This window comes from Narcine bancroftii, chromosome 8 (assembly GCF_036971445.1).
Source record: "Narcine bancroftii isolate sNarBan1 chromosome 8, sNarBan1.hap1, whole genome shotgun sequence".
NCBI lineage: Eukaryota > Metazoa > Chordata > Chondrichthyes > Torpediniformes > Narcinidae > Narcine > Narcine bancroftii.
This window is the reverse complement of record NC_091476.1, coordinates 139,335,034-139,357,377: the sequence shown is the minus strand read 5'-3', so window position 1 is coordinate 139,357,377 and position 22,344 is coordinate 139,335,034. Positions and strand designations below refer to the sequence as shown.

General features: G+C 38.2%; 1 protein-coding gene across 3 annotated transcripts in view; it reads left to right on the top strand.

The window, feature by feature from the left end:
• LOC138741246 (centrosomal protein of 164 kDa-like) overlaps positions 1–22,344 on the top strand; it is a 177,493-nt gene that overhangs the window by 449 nt on the left and 154,700 nt on the right. Inside the window, exons 1-2 of one of the 3 annotated variants that reach the window (XM_069895014.1) lie at positions 3,009–3,329; positions 16,782–16,891. In XM_069895014.1, the coding sequence (XP_069751115.1) occupies positions 16,810–16,891 (82 nt within the window). In that variant the 5' untranslated portion in view covers positions 3,009–3,329; positions 16,782–16,809. Of the gene's footprint in view, positions 1–3,008; positions 3,330–5,296; positions 5,574–16,781; positions 16,892–22,344 lie in introns of those variants that run through there. The other 2 variants (XM_069895015.1, XM_069895013.1) reach the window with 2 other exon arrangements.

The following is a 22,344-nucleotide window of genomic DNA, read 5'->3' as shown; positions in this document are numbered from 1 at the left end:
GGAATCCTGGAAAAAAAAAACTCTATTTCTGAACTCCATCCCATCTTTGCCTCTTGAAATCTTATACATCTCGCCTCTTGTCGTCTGTTGCTCCTCGGAGAAAAGCACTAACGTGCTCAATCTTTCTTCACCCGACGTTCTCCAGTCCAGATAGCATCCTGGTCATTTTCTTCCGCTCCTTCTCCAAAACTTCCACATTTCACATCCTTCCTTGAGGTGACCAGAGCTGACTGTGGTCCAATCCGAGGCCAGCGCAACCTAGCCCCCTTAACCACCCCATCAACTTGTGTGACATCTTTGAGCAATCTTGGACTCCAAGATCCTTCTGTTCCTCCATGCAGCTAAGAATCCTGCCAGTAATTATGTATTTGAACTCCATCTGCCACTTCTCTGACCAACTCTACGTCCTGTCCATATCCTGTGTTAAGATATGATAATTGTCTACACTATCCTTGGTTTCCTCACACACCCCAGCCACCAGACCCCCCCCCCCCAACCCATCTTCTGACATTTCCCTCCAATCTTCCCTTTAGCTCACTCTCCATGTTTTCCCTTAGGTGTTTACTATTTTTGTAATTGTTATCAAGTTGGCATTCTTTTAATGATCAACAAAAAGCAGACTATGGGTTGTATTCAGTCTTGAGCATTTCTGTTGTTTTTAGTTTAGTGTATCTCAATTTATTTAAACCATGGCGTGGTTGATATACAAGTTGTATGAATATTTATGATAACTGCCATTGAAATGTCCAAGGTGATCAGTGACATTTATTCACACACAAACTTGCTGGATAATGTCAGATGATACTAGAGGAGGAACTGAACATAATTTAGAAAAACTGGGCATAATTTAGAAAAATTGAGATTTTAATTTCTGTGTTTCTTCAGTTGCCTGGATCCTGAGCTGTGGAATTCTTTTGTGAAATCCCTCTGTTCATTTATAATGTTCTCTTTAACAATTTTTTTTGCACCATTCTATTATTTCCTCCATTTGTGGCTATTTTTTATACCTTGTGTAATTATTCCTTTGAAGCAACACTGGGGTACTTTAGATGTACCATATGAATGCAGTTGATTATTAATCAGGTATGTTGCAAAGCATTTGCATAATAAAACTATTGTCACAGAATTTCAGTGAAGTGCATTTTGCAGTATGTCCAGAGTAAGCAGGACACAGAACTCTAAGTGACTGTTTTATTTGAGGCTTTTCTTTAGACAGCAAGGACCGTAGGTTACATTTATTTACGTACATCTAATTCTGAAAGGAAACCAGAATACAAATAAGGATTGTGCCCCTTCAAATTTAAATTTTGTATGTACAATTGTGTCTTTTTCTGTGGTTACCAATTTATTTTGCAGTATGTAATGTTACTCTTGGCAGGGTTTTACATAAACAGACAGCAAGGTGCTTCTTTAGAAACAGCCATGTGGATGTTGGCTGAGATTAGATAACTTGTAATGCATTCAGCGGTTACCTTTTCTCCTGCTGCTTGCTATTTAGATTTAAAATATACCCATTTGGTTAATAGGTGAAAAAGGTAGCAGCCATGGAGATCAGCAGCAAGAATGGAAGAAATTACAGTCAAAGATGTATAGCTTTAAAACTCCTACTGTTCATGTTAGAATATACTTTGTTCATTGTGCATTAGTAACTATGTGCTTTTGTAACTTGTTAATGGTTTATTGACGAATGCAATTGTTTCATACTTGTTCAAGGGAGTTCTGAGTTCAAGCTGATAAATGTGGACAAAAAGTGCAGGTCAATTTGATTTTATCCTTTGTAATGGTTTCTTGATCCATGGTTACGGGATTATTTCAATGGCTTGGATTTCTGGCTATCTTTGTAACACTTTTTGAAAATGTAACATATTAGCTAGCATTGGTTCAAGGTAATCATGTGGAATGAAAATACAGAGATACTTTGGCATCACAGAACAATATCAATTGACTTTTCAAGCACCAAAAAAAATTATTTTAATATTTATTCAGATTTGCAAGTAGAATATAAATTGAGGGTGTGTTCAATTCTTTGGTTCATTTATATAATTTACAGAAAGTTGCAGTAAAAAGCTACAAATAAAATAACTGCTGGAAATAATATAAAATAGTATAGGTATTTGTAGTGACTGCATGGAAGAACTTAGTACTTCATGAAAGCAGTTTAATTTAAAATAAAATAGAAATACAGTATGTATAACATTAATTGTCAAAGAATTTTCTTTTAAGGAATATTGTAAGAAATAAGTGAAGTAGTTGGGCATAGAATCAGGTCCTGGTATATAAAGGAAGAAGCAGTAGAAAATCACGATTGAAAAATATGTAAAATTGGTTCAGCAAAATTGGAACCAAAGAATTGAACACACCCTCAATTTATATTCTACTTGCAAATCTGAATAAATATTAAAAGAATTTTTTTTTGGTGCTTGAAAAGTCAATATCATAGTAGGTTGCCTGCCTGGGGAAGTCACCAGAGGTAGTATTGGGCAAGACTGGAGAGTATGTATGTACGTGTAAAAGTAGAATTTTCTTGTCCATTTTTTAACATTGCAGCGAGCTGCACTGATCCACAATCAAACTGGGTCATGGAGGTCCAGGCTCGCACTAAGCTGACATCACAATGGTGGCAGGGGCCGAAAGGGATCATGGGAGTGGTGCTGATAAGATCTCTAAGAATTCTAGTAAAGTCAGTTGGTTGGTTCACTCACTCACAGCTTCTGTGTGTGTGTTTTTTTTTCTTCCGTTCACTGCACAGCACACCAGCCACAGTGTTAAATTTATGGGGGTGACTATTGCATAGATAATATTTTTGAGGAGCTAAAATTCATACTAGAATCCAAAATAGAGTAAAAAAAGACGAAAGTCTACAGACACTGATTGAAGTAAAAACGCAAAGGGTTGGGAGGGGGATGGGAAGAAAGGGGGAGCTCAAGGCAGGAGATGGGGATTCATTAGGGAGAGGTGAGAGGAGGTGGGGAAGGGTAAGGAGGGGAAAGAACCTGAAGGATCCAATCAAAGGTGTCAGCCTTGCGGAGGTTGAGGTTGATGTGGGAACTGATGAGGGAGTCAGTGTGAATAACAGATCCGGGATGGCTGGGACCAAGGTAGATATCTGATTCATTGGAGGTATCAAGAGCTCCATTCTGTGAGCAGCTGGGACCAGTAGGAAAACACACATCAAAGGTGTTGGGAGCTCTGGAATTAGTGTGGCTGGGGTCGAGGTGAGTGTTTGTGTCCGAGGCATCAGTAGCTCTAGCCTGTAGGCGGCCTGGGCCAAGGCATGCGTTTGCAACCGAGGCATCGGAAGCTCCGACCTGCAGGCGGTCAGGGCTGAGGTGAGTGACTGGGGTCAACTTTTGCAAGTGATCAACTTTTACGTGAGTACAGGTCCAGTACCACTCATCTGAAATGCATGGGACCAGAAGTGTTTCAGATTTTTCGGATTTTGGAATATCATTTAAAAAAATTCATTCAGACTTAAAGATGCATATATTCATATTACAATTCAAATATTTCAAATTAACTGAAGTAGATTGACATTGAAAAATATACACTTAATAATCGGAATTTCTGAACTCTATTATGAGACCACGGTCGAAAAAAGTTTTGGATAATTTCAGATATTCGTATAAGGTGTACTGTACCTATGTGTACACATGGTTGAAAATTTTTAAATCAAGTCAAGAGCCTTTGTAGATCAGGGATAGATTATATTGGAGGAATGGGTCTTGGAATGAGTAATGAAGGGGATGCATTCTGGACAAGTGCATAGTTAAAAAAATTAAATATATCTGAAAGACACAAGGTGTACAACTCTGTTTTAACATCAGTCATAGCACCTCCCTACAATTTCACAACATTTGTTGTGCAGTTGACTTTTTTTTCTGAACATTTCTAATATGGTAACAATTGACAGCTCTCACTTAATGAAGCCATCTTCACAGTGTAGAGTATTTCGAGCATTTTCTTTTTTTATTCCATTATATTTGATGGTCATTCACATTTTCCAAGACGTGCTTTATTCACCACAATTCCCGAGGTGGATTTGCAATTATTTCTGAAACTATTTTGGTGTGAAACTGCATGAGGGAAATTTCTCCCATTAATTATTCTTCAACCATGTATGTCTTGAGCAAATACTTGAACCAATGGCTGTAGTTATCTTAACCCAGATTAAATTAAAACTCAACTTTCTTGTACTATTAAGTAACTTGTTACCAAGTTGTCAGACTGCCCATTATTTGTTCTGTTTTCTTAGCTAGCCAGGTATCAATTTTGTCTTTGGACATTTTTCTACCCTTCAGTTAATATAATCTGTTGTGGCTTCTGTTGCATTTTAATATGGATTTTAACATAGGAAGAAACTCTTATCCCATTGGTTTAATCTGGTTTTAAATCTAAATCATAAACATATTTTGATGGATGCATTGCCTGGACCATCTAATTGAACTCAAATAATAAAATATCATCTAGCCAGACAAAACAAACGAGAGCTAGAATTGAGATGAGATTTTTGTAATAAGAGGAATGGTGATCCACAATGTATATCTTGGGAAAAGTGATGGAAGCTGTTTTAATGGCAACTTTCAAGATTGAATTGGAGAAGTACTTGGAGAGCATGTTACCGGGCTCAGGAGATGGACAGGGAAGTGGAACTTTGTGATACTTGTACAGTGACATTTTGTGATTCTTTGAAACATTCAACAATTTTTCAATAGATTGTCAGTTAACCTGACTGTAATATTATTTTATTGAACAATTCTTTCTTCCTGTGTTGTGTCACCTGATGTTAAAGCTGTTTGCATGGTGTCACTAATTGTCAACAGCTTCAGAAAGAGTAAGTCTTTAGAAATAAAACAAAATTGAGATGTTTCGATGAGAGTACAAACAATTAACATGATACTTCCATTCTGGTTCCATTCAAAATAATGTACATATGACCATGTTATGCTTATTCAAATTTCCAACTTGAGTTGATTTTGATCACCAGTTGACCTATAATAACTTGAAGGAATTTCCTTGTAAGATACTGCAATAAATCGACTGACTAGAGAGGGTTCAACATTCGTGTCCTCTTGGAAAATGAGGCAGGGCAAGTGACTGCAGTGTCACTGGGGGAGCACTTTGTGACTGCTGATCATAATTCCATTATTTTGTAAATAGATTGAGAAAGAGATCAAACTGGTCCATGAGTTAAAAGTCCAAAACTAAGGCAAAACTAATTTGTGAAATCTGCACGCACTGTTATTGTAGAAAAAAAATCAGAAATACTGGATGTAATCAGCCAGTCTCGGTGTCTTTTGGAGGTAAAGATATGTTGCCAATGCTTTGGGCCTGAGCCCTTCATCAAGGAATGAGCAAAAAGTAGGCAGATGTGTGAATTAAAAGGCTGGGGAAAAGGGGAGCAATGAGAGAGGCTCTCACACAACTCCCTTCAAAGAGAGGAGGAAAACTTCTTCAGGGTGGACATCCCTTGAAGAAATTTCACAGTGGAGCAACCGAATGGAGTGAAAAGTCTGCAGACGATGTGATTGTTGTCAAAACGCAAATGCTGGAGAAACCCACCAGGTCTCGCAGAGGTAAAGATGTTTCTTGAAATCAATGCTTCAAGCCTGAGCCCAATTTTGATAGCAATAGACAAGAACTTTGAGGTTGATGGGGAGAAGCTGTGAACAGAAAAAAGGCACCACTGGCAAGTGGGAGGCTTAAACGTTGTGGTCCCAGGGAACATCGTTCCATTTGATGCTTTGACTGTTATCATAGAAAGGTGTTTCATTGGGTAAAGTTCACAATTTTGAAGGTCAATGGTCAATTTGAAGGTTTAACTCGAGGAACTATCTAACCAAAATGCCAAAGACTTTTGTGGATGAACAAAGACTGTGAAATCATGGCTATTACTACTCTGTGGATTTGTAAAAATTATGGCTCAATAATGAAAACAAAGAGTAAAATGGTAACAGATGGATGTCATTGGGCAGTCTGATCAGTATGTAATCCATGGTGCCTATTTCCTTGTATGAATAGGTTGTCCAGCTCACATCGTTAGGCTCACATCGTGTTTTAAGGTCTCGTTTAAAGTCCATTGGTTTCTCAGACCATGCTAGGATATGATATGTTATCATTTTTTATGTGGAAAGGCCATAATGATGTTTATTTTAAATGGTTCTTGTTGCACGGTTAGTGTAGTGGTTAGCGCAACACTTTTACAAGGCCAGCAACCTGGGTTCATATATGGCGCTGCCTGTAAGGAGTTTTTAAAGTCTCCATGTGTCTGTGGGCAGCACAGGCTCATGGGCTAGAAGGGCCTGTAATTGTGTTGTATGTCTAAATTAAAATTAAACTTGCCAAAATGTGCAAAGCCACGATGCTGACTAGACTGGGGAGATAATTAAAACTGGAGCAATTATCAACAACAGATTGAATTGGTTTCTTCTGTTGTCCTGCCAACATTAGATATTAGTATGCTGACAGAAAGTGAGTGCATCTTCATGCCAGTGTTGTAGTTTGCTACCTCTCAGTGGTCAGGACGATATACTGCATCCAGATCAAGATTCCATTTATTGTCATGTAAGCAAAATACACAAATAACTCTGCATTTGCAACATACAAGTGTGTGGATTTTGCACTAAATACCTGGAAAATAAAAGACCTCTCTCTGGCAGCCTGTTCTCATACACGACACTGCCATTGTCAATCAACATTCATAAGTTTCATAAAAAGACCCTGGAAAGCTGATCATTTTTCATGTCTTGAAGCTATATTCCTCTAAGATAGCACCTTACAATGGTGACTCTTTGTGTGCAGCTCTGATGGGAATTATCAAATATTGCCATTCAGAACCAATGAAATTTTACCCTAGAATCAGAACTATAAAATCAAAATTACCCATAAATAAGGCTATCCTAAGATCGCTACAGACCTTGAAATTGGAAGAATCAGCAGTCTTCGTCAGTCCACTGGACCTTTAAACAGTCATCTCTCAGGCAAGTTCAACACTGGGAGTCAGCGAATGTGCCATTTAAACGGTGGGAGTCACAAACAGCAGATGCTCAGTCCATTTAAATATTAGAGGAGATTTAAAGGGACATAACATGGACCATTTTAGACACAGCGGGTATTACCAGCAGTGGACCAACGGGCAATGTAAAGAAGACCTGACCTCGTGATGCAAAGGGGGCTGAGATGTGGGGCCTGAGGCTCCACTTCCTGCCATCCTCCTGGCCAATGTACAATCCTTGAAGAACAAATTTGATTAACTCCAAATTTGATTAACCTCAACATTAGAGCGACATCAGGGTGTGATGTGATTTACAGAAACATAGTTACATGTGGACATTCTGGACCCAGCGCTACAGCAATGGGCTACACCCTTCACCGCACCGACCAGACAGCAGCTTCAGGAAAAACCACAGGAGGTGGTATTTGTGTCATCATCAATTCGTCATGGTTCACAAACATGATGGTCACGTCCAAGTCCTGTTCTCCCAACCTGAACCATCTGGTGATCAAGTGTTACTCATTTTACCTTCCGATGGAATGTGTCGCTATCATTCTGGACGTAATGTATGTTCTGCCCCAAGCTAATGACAACTGGCACTGGAGGTTTCTATAGGTTAACAGCCATAAGACAGCACATCCTGATGCCTTCCCGATCATTGTAGAGGTCTTCAATCAGTCCAACTTGAAGAAGTCTCTGACAAACTACAACGAACATGTCACATGCAAGACTGGGGAGCCAACACACTAAAACACTGCTACATCACCATGAAGAATGGCTACTGAGCCAGACCACAACTGCACTTCAGCAAGTCAGATTACCTGGCTGTACTTCTACTCCTGGCAAACAATCAGAGACTGAGGACCACAGCACCGATAGTGAAAATAGCATAAGTATGGTTAAGGGAGGTGGAGGAGTGTCTGCAGGACTGCTTTGAATCTGTGGACTGGAACATGTTCAAGAACTCATACAAAAACTAATGAATGTGCAAGAGGTGTCACCGACTTCATCGAGACCTGGATGGACGAGTGTGTGCTCGCATGCACATACCAGATGTTCCCCAACCAGAAGCCTTGGATGAATCAGAGGTTTTGCAACCTGTTGAGGGCGAGATCAATGGTGTTTAAAGCTGGGGATCTAGATCTCTACAAGAAGTCCAGGTATGACCTGTGGAAGACCATCTTGAAACAAAGTGACAATTCTGGAGGAAACTAGAAACAGAAACACACCAGCTATGGCCGGGAGTACAGGCCATTACAGCCTACAAGGCAAGGACAAACACCATCGATAGCTTTAATGCTTCAAAACTCGATGAGCTGAACACCTTCTATGCCCATTTTGAGAAGGAGAACCAACAGTGCCTACTAGAATCCCTGGAAAGGCTGAGGACCCTATGATATGTCTCCGAGTATGACATTAGAGCATCACTCAAGAGGGTGAACCCTCGCAATGCATCAGGCCCTGATATTGTACCTGTCAGGATACTAAAAATCTGGGCAAACTGACGAGCCAGAGTGTTCACGGACATTTTCAACCTCATTGCTGCAGTCAGAAGTTCCCACCTGCTTCAAAAGGATCTCAATCATCCTGGTGCCCAAGAAGAGTCCTATGACCTGCCTCAACGACTTGCGGCCAGTCGCACTTAAATCTACTGTGGTGAAATGCTTTGAGAGGCTGGTCATTGACAGAATAGACGTGTACCTAAGCAAAGGTCCTGACCCACTGCAATACGCCTACCGTCACAATTGTTCCACAGCAGATGCAATATTGCTGGCTCTCCACTTGACTCTGGATCACCTCAAACAATAACTCATGCATACAGCTGCTCCTCATCAACTATACTCATCCTTCAACACCATTATTACTTCAGGGCTGGTCAAGAAGCTACAAACTCTGGATCTCTGCACCCCCTCTGGAGCTGGATTCTTGACTTTCTCATCAGAAGTCCGATGACACCACAGTTGTTTGCAGAATCACAACCGGCAATGAAGAAGTGTACCGAAGAGAGATCAGATCATTGAGTGATATCACGCAAACAACCTTGCGCTCAATGTCAGCAAAGTTAAGGAGATGATTGTGGACTTCAAAAGGAAGTCAGGTGTACATGACCAGTCCTCATTGAGGGCTCAGTAGTGGAGAGAGTCAAGAACCTCAAACTTCTTGGTGTCAACATCTCCGAGGATCTGTCCTTGATCCTCCATGTCGATCCAACCACGAAGAAGGCTTGCCAGCGGCTATACTTTGTGAGGTGTTTGAGGAGATTCAGTATGTCACTGAAGACTCTCAAACTGCTACAGGTAACATTACACTGTTACACTGTCTGGTATGGAGGTGCTAATACTCAGGACAAAAAAAAGCTCCAGAGGATTGTTAACTTGGCCTGCGACAACACAGTCACCAGACTTCATTCCATCGAGGATATCCACAAGAGGTGGTGTCTTATAAAAGCAGCCTCTATCCTCAAGGGCCCCCACCACACAATCCATGCCCTTTTCACTCCACTACCATTGGGGTAAAAAAAAAAGTACAGGAGCCTAAAGACGAGCACTTAGTGGCACAAGGACAGAATCTTTCCCCGCTGCTAACAGATTCCTGAATAATCAGTGATCCAAGAACACTGCCTCACTTTTTGTGCACTGTTATTTAAAAAAAAATTGCTGTAAGGTGGTTTCAATGAATGCCTGCACTGTGATGCTGCGACAAAACACCGAATTTTGTGACTTGTTCATGACGATAAATTCTGTTTCTATATTTTCATTTTAAGTTGACTCTGATGTTTTATATTTTACTTGACATAGTCTTAGAGCAATGGCAAATATAGAAAAAATATGACGATACAGCCAGAACTGTTGTCACTGTTGTGGACAGTTGAGCTGAGAGAAGAAACCCAGCACTGCTCCAGACAGTTCAACCACCTGGTCCTAATGCCAGTGGTTCCATATAGGCATTAAATTGCCTGTTCAATGAGCTGATGGTGTTTTTAAGTTAAAATCCTGCAAATGGAAGGTCTGCGGCCAATGGCAGCAGCCATGAGGAGTTGCGGACTCCAGGGAGCAGTGGCCTGGAGCAGGGTGATTACCACCCCCCCCCCCCCATTGAGAAGGAGAAGCAGAGGAGATGACCCTACAGGACAGTGACCATGGTGGCGTACTAGTGAGGGGCTCAGCGGCTGATGGACCCACACAGGCTGCTGCCGACTTGTGGTTGGGGGACCCACATGGACTGCAGCGAATTTGAGACTGGTTCATGGAAACCAGGTATTCAAACTAGGATTTGAGGGGGTGCTGAGGGCAAGAAGGGCTCCTGAAGGTCCTTTGGCGCTTATCTTGTTAGAGGTTTGATCTGGAGCTCAGGGTGCCAATGCTACAGAGGCTATGGGAGCTCTGGAGGTGAATCCATGGACACTTAGTAACTCTGAAGGGACTCTTTGCTTCTCTTTCACTCTTACTGTAAGGGTGCCAGGTGACACTAATGGTGATTCTTTGCCTACCTTGTGGCAGGCAGAAAACAATTTCATGTAATATTATGTGAAAATAAAGGAATTGATATCAAAATTTCAGTGATCTGCTTTCTGACTATCCAGGCATTGTAATGATTGGGGATCTGGCTTATTGGGTGTTGATTTCCTCTCTCCCTTTCTGTCATTGGGGCCTAGATTCTTGTTGCTTCCTTTTGTTCACCAGGGTCCTCTTTTCCACATTCCTTTGAAACTCATGGGACCAGTTTCCCACTCTCACTTGAAACACACTGGGCCATGTGTCCTCTACTCTGTTAAAACTGGTTCACTGGAAAATGTATTATTCTACTGAGTAACGTATTTTTTAATGAAAAATAAAATTAAATGTGTTTTGGAATAAGATATGATGGTATGGAAAATCTGCTGGTGTCGTACCCCTATCATGGCAGCACTTCCTTTGTTCTCTGCTAGAGTGCTGGCTGAGACTTTCATGCTCTGGTCACCATAGAGGGACTTGACCAAATGCTTTATCTTTGGATTCCACCTGACCGAAGTGTTAGAATTTCCAAACATCAGCAGTATCTGCCTCTGAGGGCGACGTCAGAACATCATTCAAGAGGGTGAACCCTTGAAAGGTATCAGGCCCTGACAGCGTACCTGACAGGGTACTGAAAATCGGCACCAACCAACTAGCTGGAGTGTTCCCAGACATTTTCAACCTCTCATTGCTTCAGTCAGAGGTTCCCACTTGCTTCAAAAGGGCATCAATCATCCCATCACTCAAGGGGACGTGCCACGTGATGATGTGTGGTTGGACTGATAATCCCTGCTGTCCTTAAAAAAAGTTGAGAAAGTGAGTTTAAAAAAAAAACTATAAAAGTTACAGAAAGTATAAGGAAGAACTGTCTGAAGACATACAGAAGACATTAACAATGCCAACAAAGAAGGATAAAGGCCTTACTGCAAAACAAGAAACTGAGCAAGAAAAGAAAGAAGAAAAAGAGAGGCCAACCTTGAGAAAGGATCCTGGAGCTGTTTGTAAGGTGGTATCCAAAGGAGAGCAGCCAGAAGCTGGGGAGACCTTGGACACTGCTGCACAAGGTCTCCTCCAGCAATGGCCACCGACATCAACTGAAGAAGTGACTTTGTGCGTGCATAACTCCTCACGCATGCACAGAGAACAAAAGAAAAGGAGGAAATTTTTAAAAAAGATACAAGACACTCACAGCTCCAGTGATCAAGAAGAGGACCTGGAAAAGCAAAGGAAAGATCAAGAGCGACCTACAATCAAGAGAAAAGCAGAAAAAGGTGCAGAGGCTTCTTTATCTTCTGGAGAAATGAAGCAATGTTTAGACTTTTGAAGACAATCCATGGAAGTATTAACTGATGAAGTAAGAAAGAATGATGAAAAGATGAAAAGATGGAAAGATTAATGCAACAAGTTGAAATAGTGGATGGTAAAATTAAAGGGAATGAATTTGAGATTCAAAATATCAAAGACCAAATGAAAAAAGTACAAGCACAGGCTGCTGTAAAGCATGATCAGTTAATGCAAAAAAATAGACATTTTGTAAAACTTTAGTAGACAGAATAATATTATGATTGTTGGACTTAAAGAAGGGGTTGAAGGTCAAGACATGAAAAAATTTTTGCAACGGTGGATACCAGAATCTTTGGATCAGGCTGAATTTCAAGACTTGGAGATGGAGCAAACCCATAGGATATTGAGACCTAAACCTCAGCCTGACCAAAGGTCCTGTCCAATACTTGTCAGATTCTTTTGATATGAAGTAAGAGAAAAGATATTGGATTTGGCAGCAAAACAAGCTAAAGAAAGACAATCACCTTTGATCTATAATGGAAATAAGATTTACTTTTATCCAGACATAAGTTTTGTATTGCTGTAAAAGAGAAGAGAGTTTAATCCGGTTAAAGATAAGTTATGGAAAAAAAGCTATGCCTTTGTTTTGAGATATCCAGCTGCATTGAAAGTATTCATCCTGGGAGGGAGGAATACAATTTTTACTGAGCCTAATGAAGCAAAGGTACCGATTCATTGCCTGCTAAAGACCAACAGGTGGCTGTTGATACCTGAATTAATTACACAACTGAAAGATTTTTTTGCTATAACTGAAAGTATATTGTGTTTTGAGAGAACTTAAAGAGGAAGGAAGGTTTAACCTATAATGTGCATGATCTATTATATTTGATAAGATTAATGGATTATAAGGTTTATTGAAAAGATTATAGTAAGGGATTGTACGGTATTTCGAGTGAGTTAGTGGGGAATATGATGCTGACCACTGCAGAGTCATGGGCACTAATGTGATATCTTTTCCATCCCGCATAGATCAGGGGAGTAGAGACGCTTTACATCATGCGCCTCTGGGGTTTTTCTTTAATTTTTTTTCTTTTCCTTTCTCTACTTTTTCTTTTTTGTTTTAAGCCTAGACTGTTTGTCTATCTAGTTTATAGATATACTAGATACTCTAGGAGAGTTGGGGTGAGTGGGGAGGAGGGGGAATAACACTGGATGGACATTTGCTTTAATTTTGGTGTCTAATGACAGGGAAATTATCTTTTAATAGTATTAATATTAATTAAATTCCGAATCTGATAAAGAGAAAAAGGTTATTAAGCTATTTGAAGAAGAACTAAAGTAGATGTGGCTTTTTTTACAAGAAACTCATTTAACGGAAGTAGAACATGTGAAATTAAAGATAGACTGGGTAGGAAGGGTATTGTCTTCTACATTTAACTCTAAAGCTAGAGGAGTAGCGATATTAATAAATGAAAGTTTACCAATTAAAATATTGGAAGTAATTATTGATAAAGTGGGGAGATATGTAATGGTAAATTGTAAAATTTGTTCTGAATATTGGACTTTCTCTATATTCGGTGCATATATATTAAATGGGAAATTTATACAAGATGTTTTTTTTGCAATTAATTTTTCCTAGAATACAATCATTACCAATTTTTGTACCAACAATGATTTTTCAAGATTTATATAAAAGTGTAAGAAGATTTATTTGGCGAGACAAAATGTCTTTGGATGGCATTGGAAAAATTAACAAGGAAATATGACCAGGGGGGGTTTATGAATGCCTAATTTTAAAAATTACTATAAACAGGACTTTTGTCCTCTTGTTATCAGACTGATGAAAAGACAGTGTGGGTGCAAAATTAAATGAGTAAAATAGGAGAAAAGAATTCTGAGCATATTTTGTATAAATGGCATGAAGAATTGTTGAAAGGGCAAATAGATACACCAATTTTGAAACATATACTTAAAGTATGGAATGGAATACATGTAGAAAGAGGAATGAAGAATTATCAGTTGGTTACAATGTTATTAAAAAGCAAAATCCTTTGATTCCTTTTACAGTTAATGTTTATTTTGATATTTTGTACAGTTGTGGAATAAAAAGGGATAAAGGATTGGTTTTTGGGTTCTGTTTTTTTTACTTGTGACCAATTGAAAGATGAGTATAATATACCAAATAATACCATTTTTTCTTATTATCAGCTTAAATCATATTTAAAAAGAAAGGGATGAATTTTAGATGACATGAACAGGTTAATTTGAATATTTAATAACACATTTATCAAAAGATCTATTACTAATATGAATATGAAATTGCAAGATACTATGCAGAAAAAAGGTCTATTTAAATTTAAATTAAGATGGGAAAGAGATTTAAATATAAATATTCAAGAAGTGGGGTCAAAAAGAGTAACTAAATCAATTAATGTTAGATACCAAATGGTACAATTTAATTTTTTTTACATCAATTATACTCCATATAAATTAGATGAAATTAATTCAAATTGTTCTGATCAATGTTTTAGATGTAATAAAGAAGTAGGAACTTTTTGGCATGCAGTTTGGCAATGTGGAAAAAGTAGGAAAATTTGGGGAAGATGTAAGTATTTTATTGGGGCGAGTTATGAAGATGCAAGTTTTGAAAGATCCTAAAATATTTTTATTAGAAGATATTTTTGATTTGGAGTTAGAGATTTATCAGAAGAAGTTTTCAAGTACAGCAATAGCAAAGAAATGTGTAGTTGTAACATGGAAATTAGACAATGTGGGGTTGAAGACATGGCAAACAGAATTACTAAATTCTGTATACCATTAGAGAAAATAACATATAATTTACAGAATCAACCATAAAAAATTGATATTTGGAAACCTTTATGGATTTTATTGCTATGATTTAATCTACAGCATCCACCACTCCCGCTCCAACTCATCTTTGTTAATTCAAGATCATTATGTAAAGTTGAAATTTAACTAATCAAGAGGATATTATAAGGCAGGCTTTCTTCTATCTTTCCTATTTTTTGGGGAGGGAGGGGGAGAAAATATGAAAATATCTAATATTTTTGCATCATTGTATTTTACTATTCTCTATGATATGGATAAATACTGTACTTGTATTGATGCAAATGAAAAATAAAATTTACAAAAAACAAAATCATCCCAGTACCCAAGAAGAGTAGTGTGAGATGCCGCAGCGACTACTGCCCAGAGGCCCTAACTACTACTATGATAAAATGCTTTGAGAAGTTGGTCTTGTCCAGAAGTAACTGAGCAAAGATCTGGACCATCATCACAATCGGTCCACAGCAGATGCAATATTGCTAGTTCTTCACTCAGCTCTGGATCAGCTCGAAAACAGCAATCAATACATTCAGCTGCTCTTCATCAACTACAGCTCGGCCTTCAGTACCAGTACTGGTCAAGAAGCTACAAACTCTAGGTCTCTGTATCCTGCTCTGCAACTGGATCCTTGACTTTCTCATTGGAAGACCACAGAAAGTACGATTGGAAACATCATCTCCTCCTCCCCAAGGATGCGTGCTTAGCCCAATGCTCTACTCGTTATACATCCATGACTGTGCACAATTCGAATGCTATCTACAAGTTTGCCAATGACACCACAGTTGTCAGCAGATTCACAAACAGTAATGAGGAAGCGAACAGGAGGGAGATCGATCAGCTCATTGAATGGTGTAACCACAACAATCTTGCGCTGAACATCAGCAAAACCAAGGAAATGATTGTGGACTGAAGTCAGGGGAACATGACTCAGTCATCACTGAGGTCTCAGTAGTGGAGAGGGTCAAGAACTTCGAATTCCTGGGTGTCAACTTCTCTGAGCGTCTGTCTCAGATCCTCCATGTTGATGCAATCTAAAAGAAGGCTCGCCAGCGGCTATACTTTGTGAGAGATGTCTGAGGTAATTTGATACATCACCAAAGACTCTAGTAAACTTCTACAGATGTACCATGGAGAGCATTCTGGCTGATGAATCACTGCCTGGTATGGAGGTGCCAACTATCTGGACAAGAATAAACTTGAGGGTTGTTAACTTGGCCTGTGACATCATAGGCACCAGTAAGGACATCTACCTAAGATGATGTCTTAAAAAAGCAGCCTCTATTCTCCAACATCTCCACCACCCAGGCCATGCCCTCTTCATTTTGCTGCCATTGGCAGCCTAGACGAGCGCAAGGACAGCTTCTTTCTTGCTGCCATCAGATTCTTGAATAAATGAACCAAAGACACTCCCTTACTTTTTGTGCATTTTTAAAAATGTAGTATGTTGTGAGATGGTTGTAATATGAATGTTTGCACTATGATGTGACCGCAAGACACCAAATTTCATGACTTGTTCTTGACAATAAATTCTGATGAGTAGCACTTACCACTCTTCGGATGCCATAGGTGCTCTGAGGTTAGTAAGGGATTACTTGAGGTGGTATGTGAGTGGAAAGAAAAAGGTTGAGCACCACTGTGCTAAACTAAGGTTTGCATTGCTGTCATATGACTGATCTTCATCCTAAAGCACCCTTTCAGACTATTTTCACCAACACCCAAAACAGACAAGTAATTGAGAATTTAGTCTCATCTTCATCATTGGAAACTGTCCTCGACTACAGTGAAGTGCCTGAGATTGTAATTGATAATTTTCAGAATACTAGGATGACAGAGGGCTACAAAATCAAATCGATTTAATGGTTGCATAAATGCAAATGCTTTTGTTATGCATATTAAGATTAGGATGCTTGTTGACTAGCTAGGGTCATCTCTGATCTCGGGTTAAGGTGTATTGGAGGCAGACTGAAGTGAAAGTTAAATTTGAAGCAGCCTTCTTCTACAAATGAATAGTGAAACTTAATTTGATATTTCAGAGAACAAACTTATTGACTTTGATTACAGTATTTTGCTACAGTTGCATGTGGAATTATGTTAAAATGAAATGTTTTTTGTTTCTGTTTTATTTCCGTCATTTACTTTGTGTAACTTTTTTCTTCATTTTATAGGGAAGCACTGCTGCACTTTTAAACTGAAATGACAGCAAATGCACTACGGATAGGAGACCAAATAATCCTCGAAGAGGATTATGATGAAAGTTACATCCCTAGTGAACAAGGTATTTGAACTTCAGTTTGCTTTGTGTGCGTGTTTGCTGATGGAATCTTAAATCCCAGAAACAGCAGATGGACGAATAGCAATTACTGGATAAGACCAAGATTGTAAATGTGTCCAGGGAAAGTATTTGGCTCATAACTCAGCATTGCACAAATAAGGTGCACATTGAGTGGTTGGTTTAAAATTGGTGTTTGGATCTGAGGGCTATTTTGTACACGAGCTGTTAGCACTTCAGCATCTACATCACAGGGGTGTACATTTGATCACTTGACTCACTGGCACCATCCAAAACGTAACTCTGGAAAGAAAAACAATTAAAAGGTTTTTTTTAAACTGCTAGAATCCTGAAATGACTTTCTTTAGCATTTTTTTGTTTTTGTATCTGAGATGTGAGTTGGGAAATATTTGTGGAAATGCAAAGGGAAGAAAAGATTTTAGTCAGAACATTGTTACTGCCTGTGCTCCCTTGGAAAATATCTTAAAATAGCAAAACATGCTGGCAATATTATCACCACACTTCTCCCACCCCTGCCAAAACTTCATCCAAATTTGTTATCCAAAGAAATACACACTAAAATAGAAATAGATGTTAATTTGCCATAATTATCTATCTTTTAGTTTGCCATAAGTCCTGACATGTCCAAAGTTGCCTTCCCAAACATTAAGACACTGTCTGCTTATTTAGTGTCAAGGGTGTGGAAGCAAAAAAAATATTACTTACCAATTTGCATAAGAGTGTCTTCTACTCTCACTCTCAGTTGCTTAATTACTGAGATAATGGAAGATGATCTTTAGAGAAACAGAACTGTAGATATGAGGAGCAAACAGTGAGCTGCTGGATGAACTTGAGTATCCATATCTCTTCCATTTTAAAAATTCTGCCTTAATCCCATCTCCCTTTCTGGGAGAACAAGGACAAAGTCCCTTTGATCCTTGCTTTCCAGCCAACCAGCGTCCACCTCTTGCACATTATCCTCTGACACACTATCAACTTCAACCAGATCCCATCACCAACTATATCTTCCCCTATGCTTTTAGCAAGAAATAGACTTTCTCAGAATCTTTTGTTTGCTCTTCCCTGCCCACATATCCTTCCATCCATTCGGGCACTTCTAGCTGTAATTACAGACAGTGCAAATCTTGCCCTATATTTCGCCCCCACCCCCTTCCATGGCCATGAGCAAACATTCCTTTTTTTTTAAAGACTTTATTTGAAATTTTTATAATGTGAATACAATAAAGAATTACATTTAAAGAAAAATAGAAAAAAATTTTTTTAAAGGTATGATTACAATATTACATCAGAAAACTACACAAAATAACCCCCCCCGTTAATTGTAACACAATATTAATAGTCTAACATAAAATTAGTTCAACCCTCCCCCCCGAAATAAAGAGTGAAGAGTTAATAAAATTGACAATATTATATATGAAAAAAAATACCCACTTACAAAAAAAGAGATAAAACTTAACCTAAAAAAATTCTAACAACAACAAAAAAAATTGTCAATACTAAAATATCACACTTAAACATATATTTAAATCAAACTTAAATGCATATAATTAGCAAACGGAGTCTACTTTAACTTATAAAAAGACATCTTATCCTGAATTGAAAAAGATATCCTTTCCATAGTCAAACAAAATTTCATTTCCAAATACCACTTATCTAAAGTTAGTATATTTCTATCTTTCCAAGTAAGTGCTATACATTTCTTAGCCACAACTAAAGCTAAATAAATAAATGAAATCTGATAATCGTCTAAACCTAAATCGATTAATGATTGCATGTTCCCTAATAAAAATATATCGGGATCTAATACAAGATGGATATTATATAAACTGTTAAAAACAGATTGAATACCTTTCCAAAACTGTTGCAATCGATCACAAAGCCAAACAGTATGCAAAAAAAGTATTGGCCGTCTGATCACATCGAAAACAAGAATCCAACTTACTAAAACCAAATTTTTTTAATTTCTCCGGCGTTAAATATAGCTGATGAATAAAATTATAATTAATCATCGCTAGTCTAGCATTAATTAATTTCCAAATGCTATTCTGACAAATTTCCATCCAAGCTTCTTCAGCTATTTTATGTCCTAAATCTTTTTATATTCAATTAATTATTTTCCTTTAATAAAAAGGATTAAATTAGATTTGATTAGGTGGAGGGATCTACCTTTGGGTTTACTAGGGAGGATTAATACCATAAAAATGAATATTTTTCCTAGAATACAATATTTGTTTCAATCAATTCCTTATTTTTTAAAAAAAAGTTTTTTTAAGGATTTATATAAAGCGATTAGAGAATTCTTATGGAAGGGAAAATTTCCGAGAGTAGCAATGAGAAAATTGATGTGGGATTTTCAATTTGGAGGTTTAAGATTACCGAATTTTCAGCATTATTATGAAGCAGCTCAATTCAAATTTCTTAATGCATTAATGAATATGGACAACCCACCTAGTTGGGTAAAGATAGAAATGGCGGTTATTTTAGAAAAATTTCCTCATGAGTTTTTGTTTCGATGGAATAAAAATTTATTACGAACTTATGATGTGCCAATATTGAAACATTTATTGAATTTATGGACAAGTAAACTTAAAAAATTGGGACTTAAAAATATATATTCTGGAAGATTGCCATTATATAATAATCAACTTGTTCCTTTTACGGTCTCCAATGCCACTTTGAAACAATGGGAAAAGAAGGTAATAAAAAATTTATCTGATTGTTTTTCTGAGGGTTGTTTTTGTTCCTTTGACGAATTACAAAGGAAATATTGTATTAGTGCAAATTCTATATTTGTATATTATCAATTAAGATCTTTTGTAAAACAGTTATGTGGTCGACATATGATTTTATTGCCTGAATCTAGTTTTGAAGAATATGTACTTTCAATACCAAAAAAGGGATATATATCTGATTTTTATTGTATTTTACAAGAAATTGATAGTAAAAAAGACTGGGATAAAGATAAGTTGAGCAAACATTCCTGATGAGGCAAAGCTGTAAATGCATCATCTAATCTAATCTACTGCATTTGGTACATTCAATTTAGTCTCTTTTTATTGGTGAGACCAATTGCAGGTTGAATGACTACCTCACCTAACATTTGGCTCTATTTGTGGGTCAGGGTTTGAGCTTCCTGTAACCCATTACTTCAATTCCATTAGCATCTAATACAGATGTATCTGTCCTCTGCCTCATTTATTGTCAAGGTGAAGCTAATGAAAATTTGAGGAACAACACATCATATGCCTCACGATCAGCTTTAAACTCAACATCACGAACATGGGTTTTTGTATTTTTGGGTAACTTCCCCAAACTTCTGTCTGGTCTCAATGTTTCTATCTTTTCACCTACTCCTTAATTCTTACTTTTCTCTCTAACTCTTTTCCTTTCCATTGGTCTTGCCCTCTACCTGTCTCTTCACCTCTCCCATCTTCATTCCAATATCCTGTCACCTTTTGGCCTCTCCCAGATTCTTTCCCCATTGATATACTAAATACCACTCCCTTTTAAACCTTAATCTCATTGAGAGGTTCAGATGTACAGCATTGACTGACATTTTCTCCCCATGGGAGCTATCTGATCTGTTGTGTTCCTCCAGAAGCTTATTGACAATCTTAACTTTGTCTATCCACCAGAATCTAGGTGGCTGCACAGTTAGTTGTTCAAGGTACTTCCATAACTCTGGAGAGACCAGAAGATGATCACTGCTGGGTTTTTTTGGAACCGAGTGAATAGGATTCATGGACCTCATTTCAAAGTTGGCAACTTTTCTGCTGATGCATGCCAGACACTGACATAATTTGGTCTGACTCTAATTTTAACTTGGGAGTAAGAGGGAAGTTATGTTTTTACCACTATATCATTACTTTCAGGAAAGGAATTGGGGCTAAAAAACCAAGTATATTTTTAAAATTTCCTTTTTTTAAAAAATTTTTGTGGACTTGAGAATAACTGAAACATTCCTCTACAGATGATAGGGAGCATGTACTTTTTCTTCTGTACACTAGAGAATAAAATCCTGATTTAGTTGGACGGGCACATAAACATTGCATATACTAGACTTTTCCATTGCAATTCCTGGTGTATCCTATCACATTAGCAAGACTGATCCATCCAAGGAAGCTTCAACATAGCAATTATCAATATATCTTACTCCTTTGTCATCCCAGGAATTCAATATTTTGTTTCCCAGATTTCTGGGGAGCAACACATTTTTACATAATGGTGTTCTTAGTGATATCCCTGCTTTTTTTCCCCATACACTCATTAATTTTTTGCCATATTCTAATCATATGTATTAATATAGTGTTATCTATTTTTGTTATTATCTTAGCATTCCATTTATAAATAAAGTCCTTTGCTGTCCCCTCTTTTATTGAATACAATCCCATTCGGATTCAAGAAGCGTGACTATCTTCAAAGGACTTCAGGAGGAAGTCGGGAGCATGACCCAGTCCTCATCGAGGGCTCTGTAGTGGAGAGGGTCAAGAACTTCAAACTCCCATGTGTCAACATCTCTGAGGATCCATCCTGGAGCCTCCACGTTGATACAATCACAAAGAAGGCTTGCCAGTGGCTATACTTTAGAGGGGTCTGAGGCAGTTTGGAATGTCACCAAAGACTTGTAAACTTTTACAGATGAACCATGGAGAGCATTCTGGCTGATTGCATCACTGCCTGGTATGGAAGTGTCAACTCTCAGGACAAGAAAAAAATTCCAGAGGGTTGTTAACTTGGTTTCCGACATCACAGGCACCAGACTTCACTCCAATGAGGACATCTACTCGAGACACTGTCTTAAAAAAGCAACTTCTATCCTCAAAGGCTCACACCATTCAGGCCATGCCCTCATCACTACTACCATTGAGGGGGAAAGGCACAGGAGCCTAAAGACAAGTATCCAGCTCCACAAGGTCATCTTTTCCCCCGCTGCCATCAGATTCCTGAGTAATCACTGAACCAAAGGCACTGCCTTACTTTTCATGCACTATTATTATTATTTTATTTTTTTTATAGTTATCATAAGATGGCCATAAAATGTATGTTTGCACAGCGAGGTGTTAGGTCTGCTTTGTTCATGAATGAGTGAGTCAAACACCAGACTGAGTCGAAATCAAGGTTCTTTGTTCTTTATTGCCGGATTGTAACACTTGCAACTAACAGTTAGTTGGAGAAGGCGCATTCTGCCGTTATCAGCAAGTGGTGTTTTTTATATACCTTAGGATACGTACTTAGTAAATTATCATACCATGACATTGTCCAATGAATAAGCTGTTGCTGTCCTTCTCTGCTAGTTTCCTGCACATCATTCTTGTTAGTGCAAAGCTTATCTTGAGTGTACAAGGTCACATCTGCATTCTGTTACTCCTTAGTACTGGGTGACTCCTTCTCCGGTCCCATCTCATGCTGTTTTTACCTTACAGATGCTGCCAGAAAAC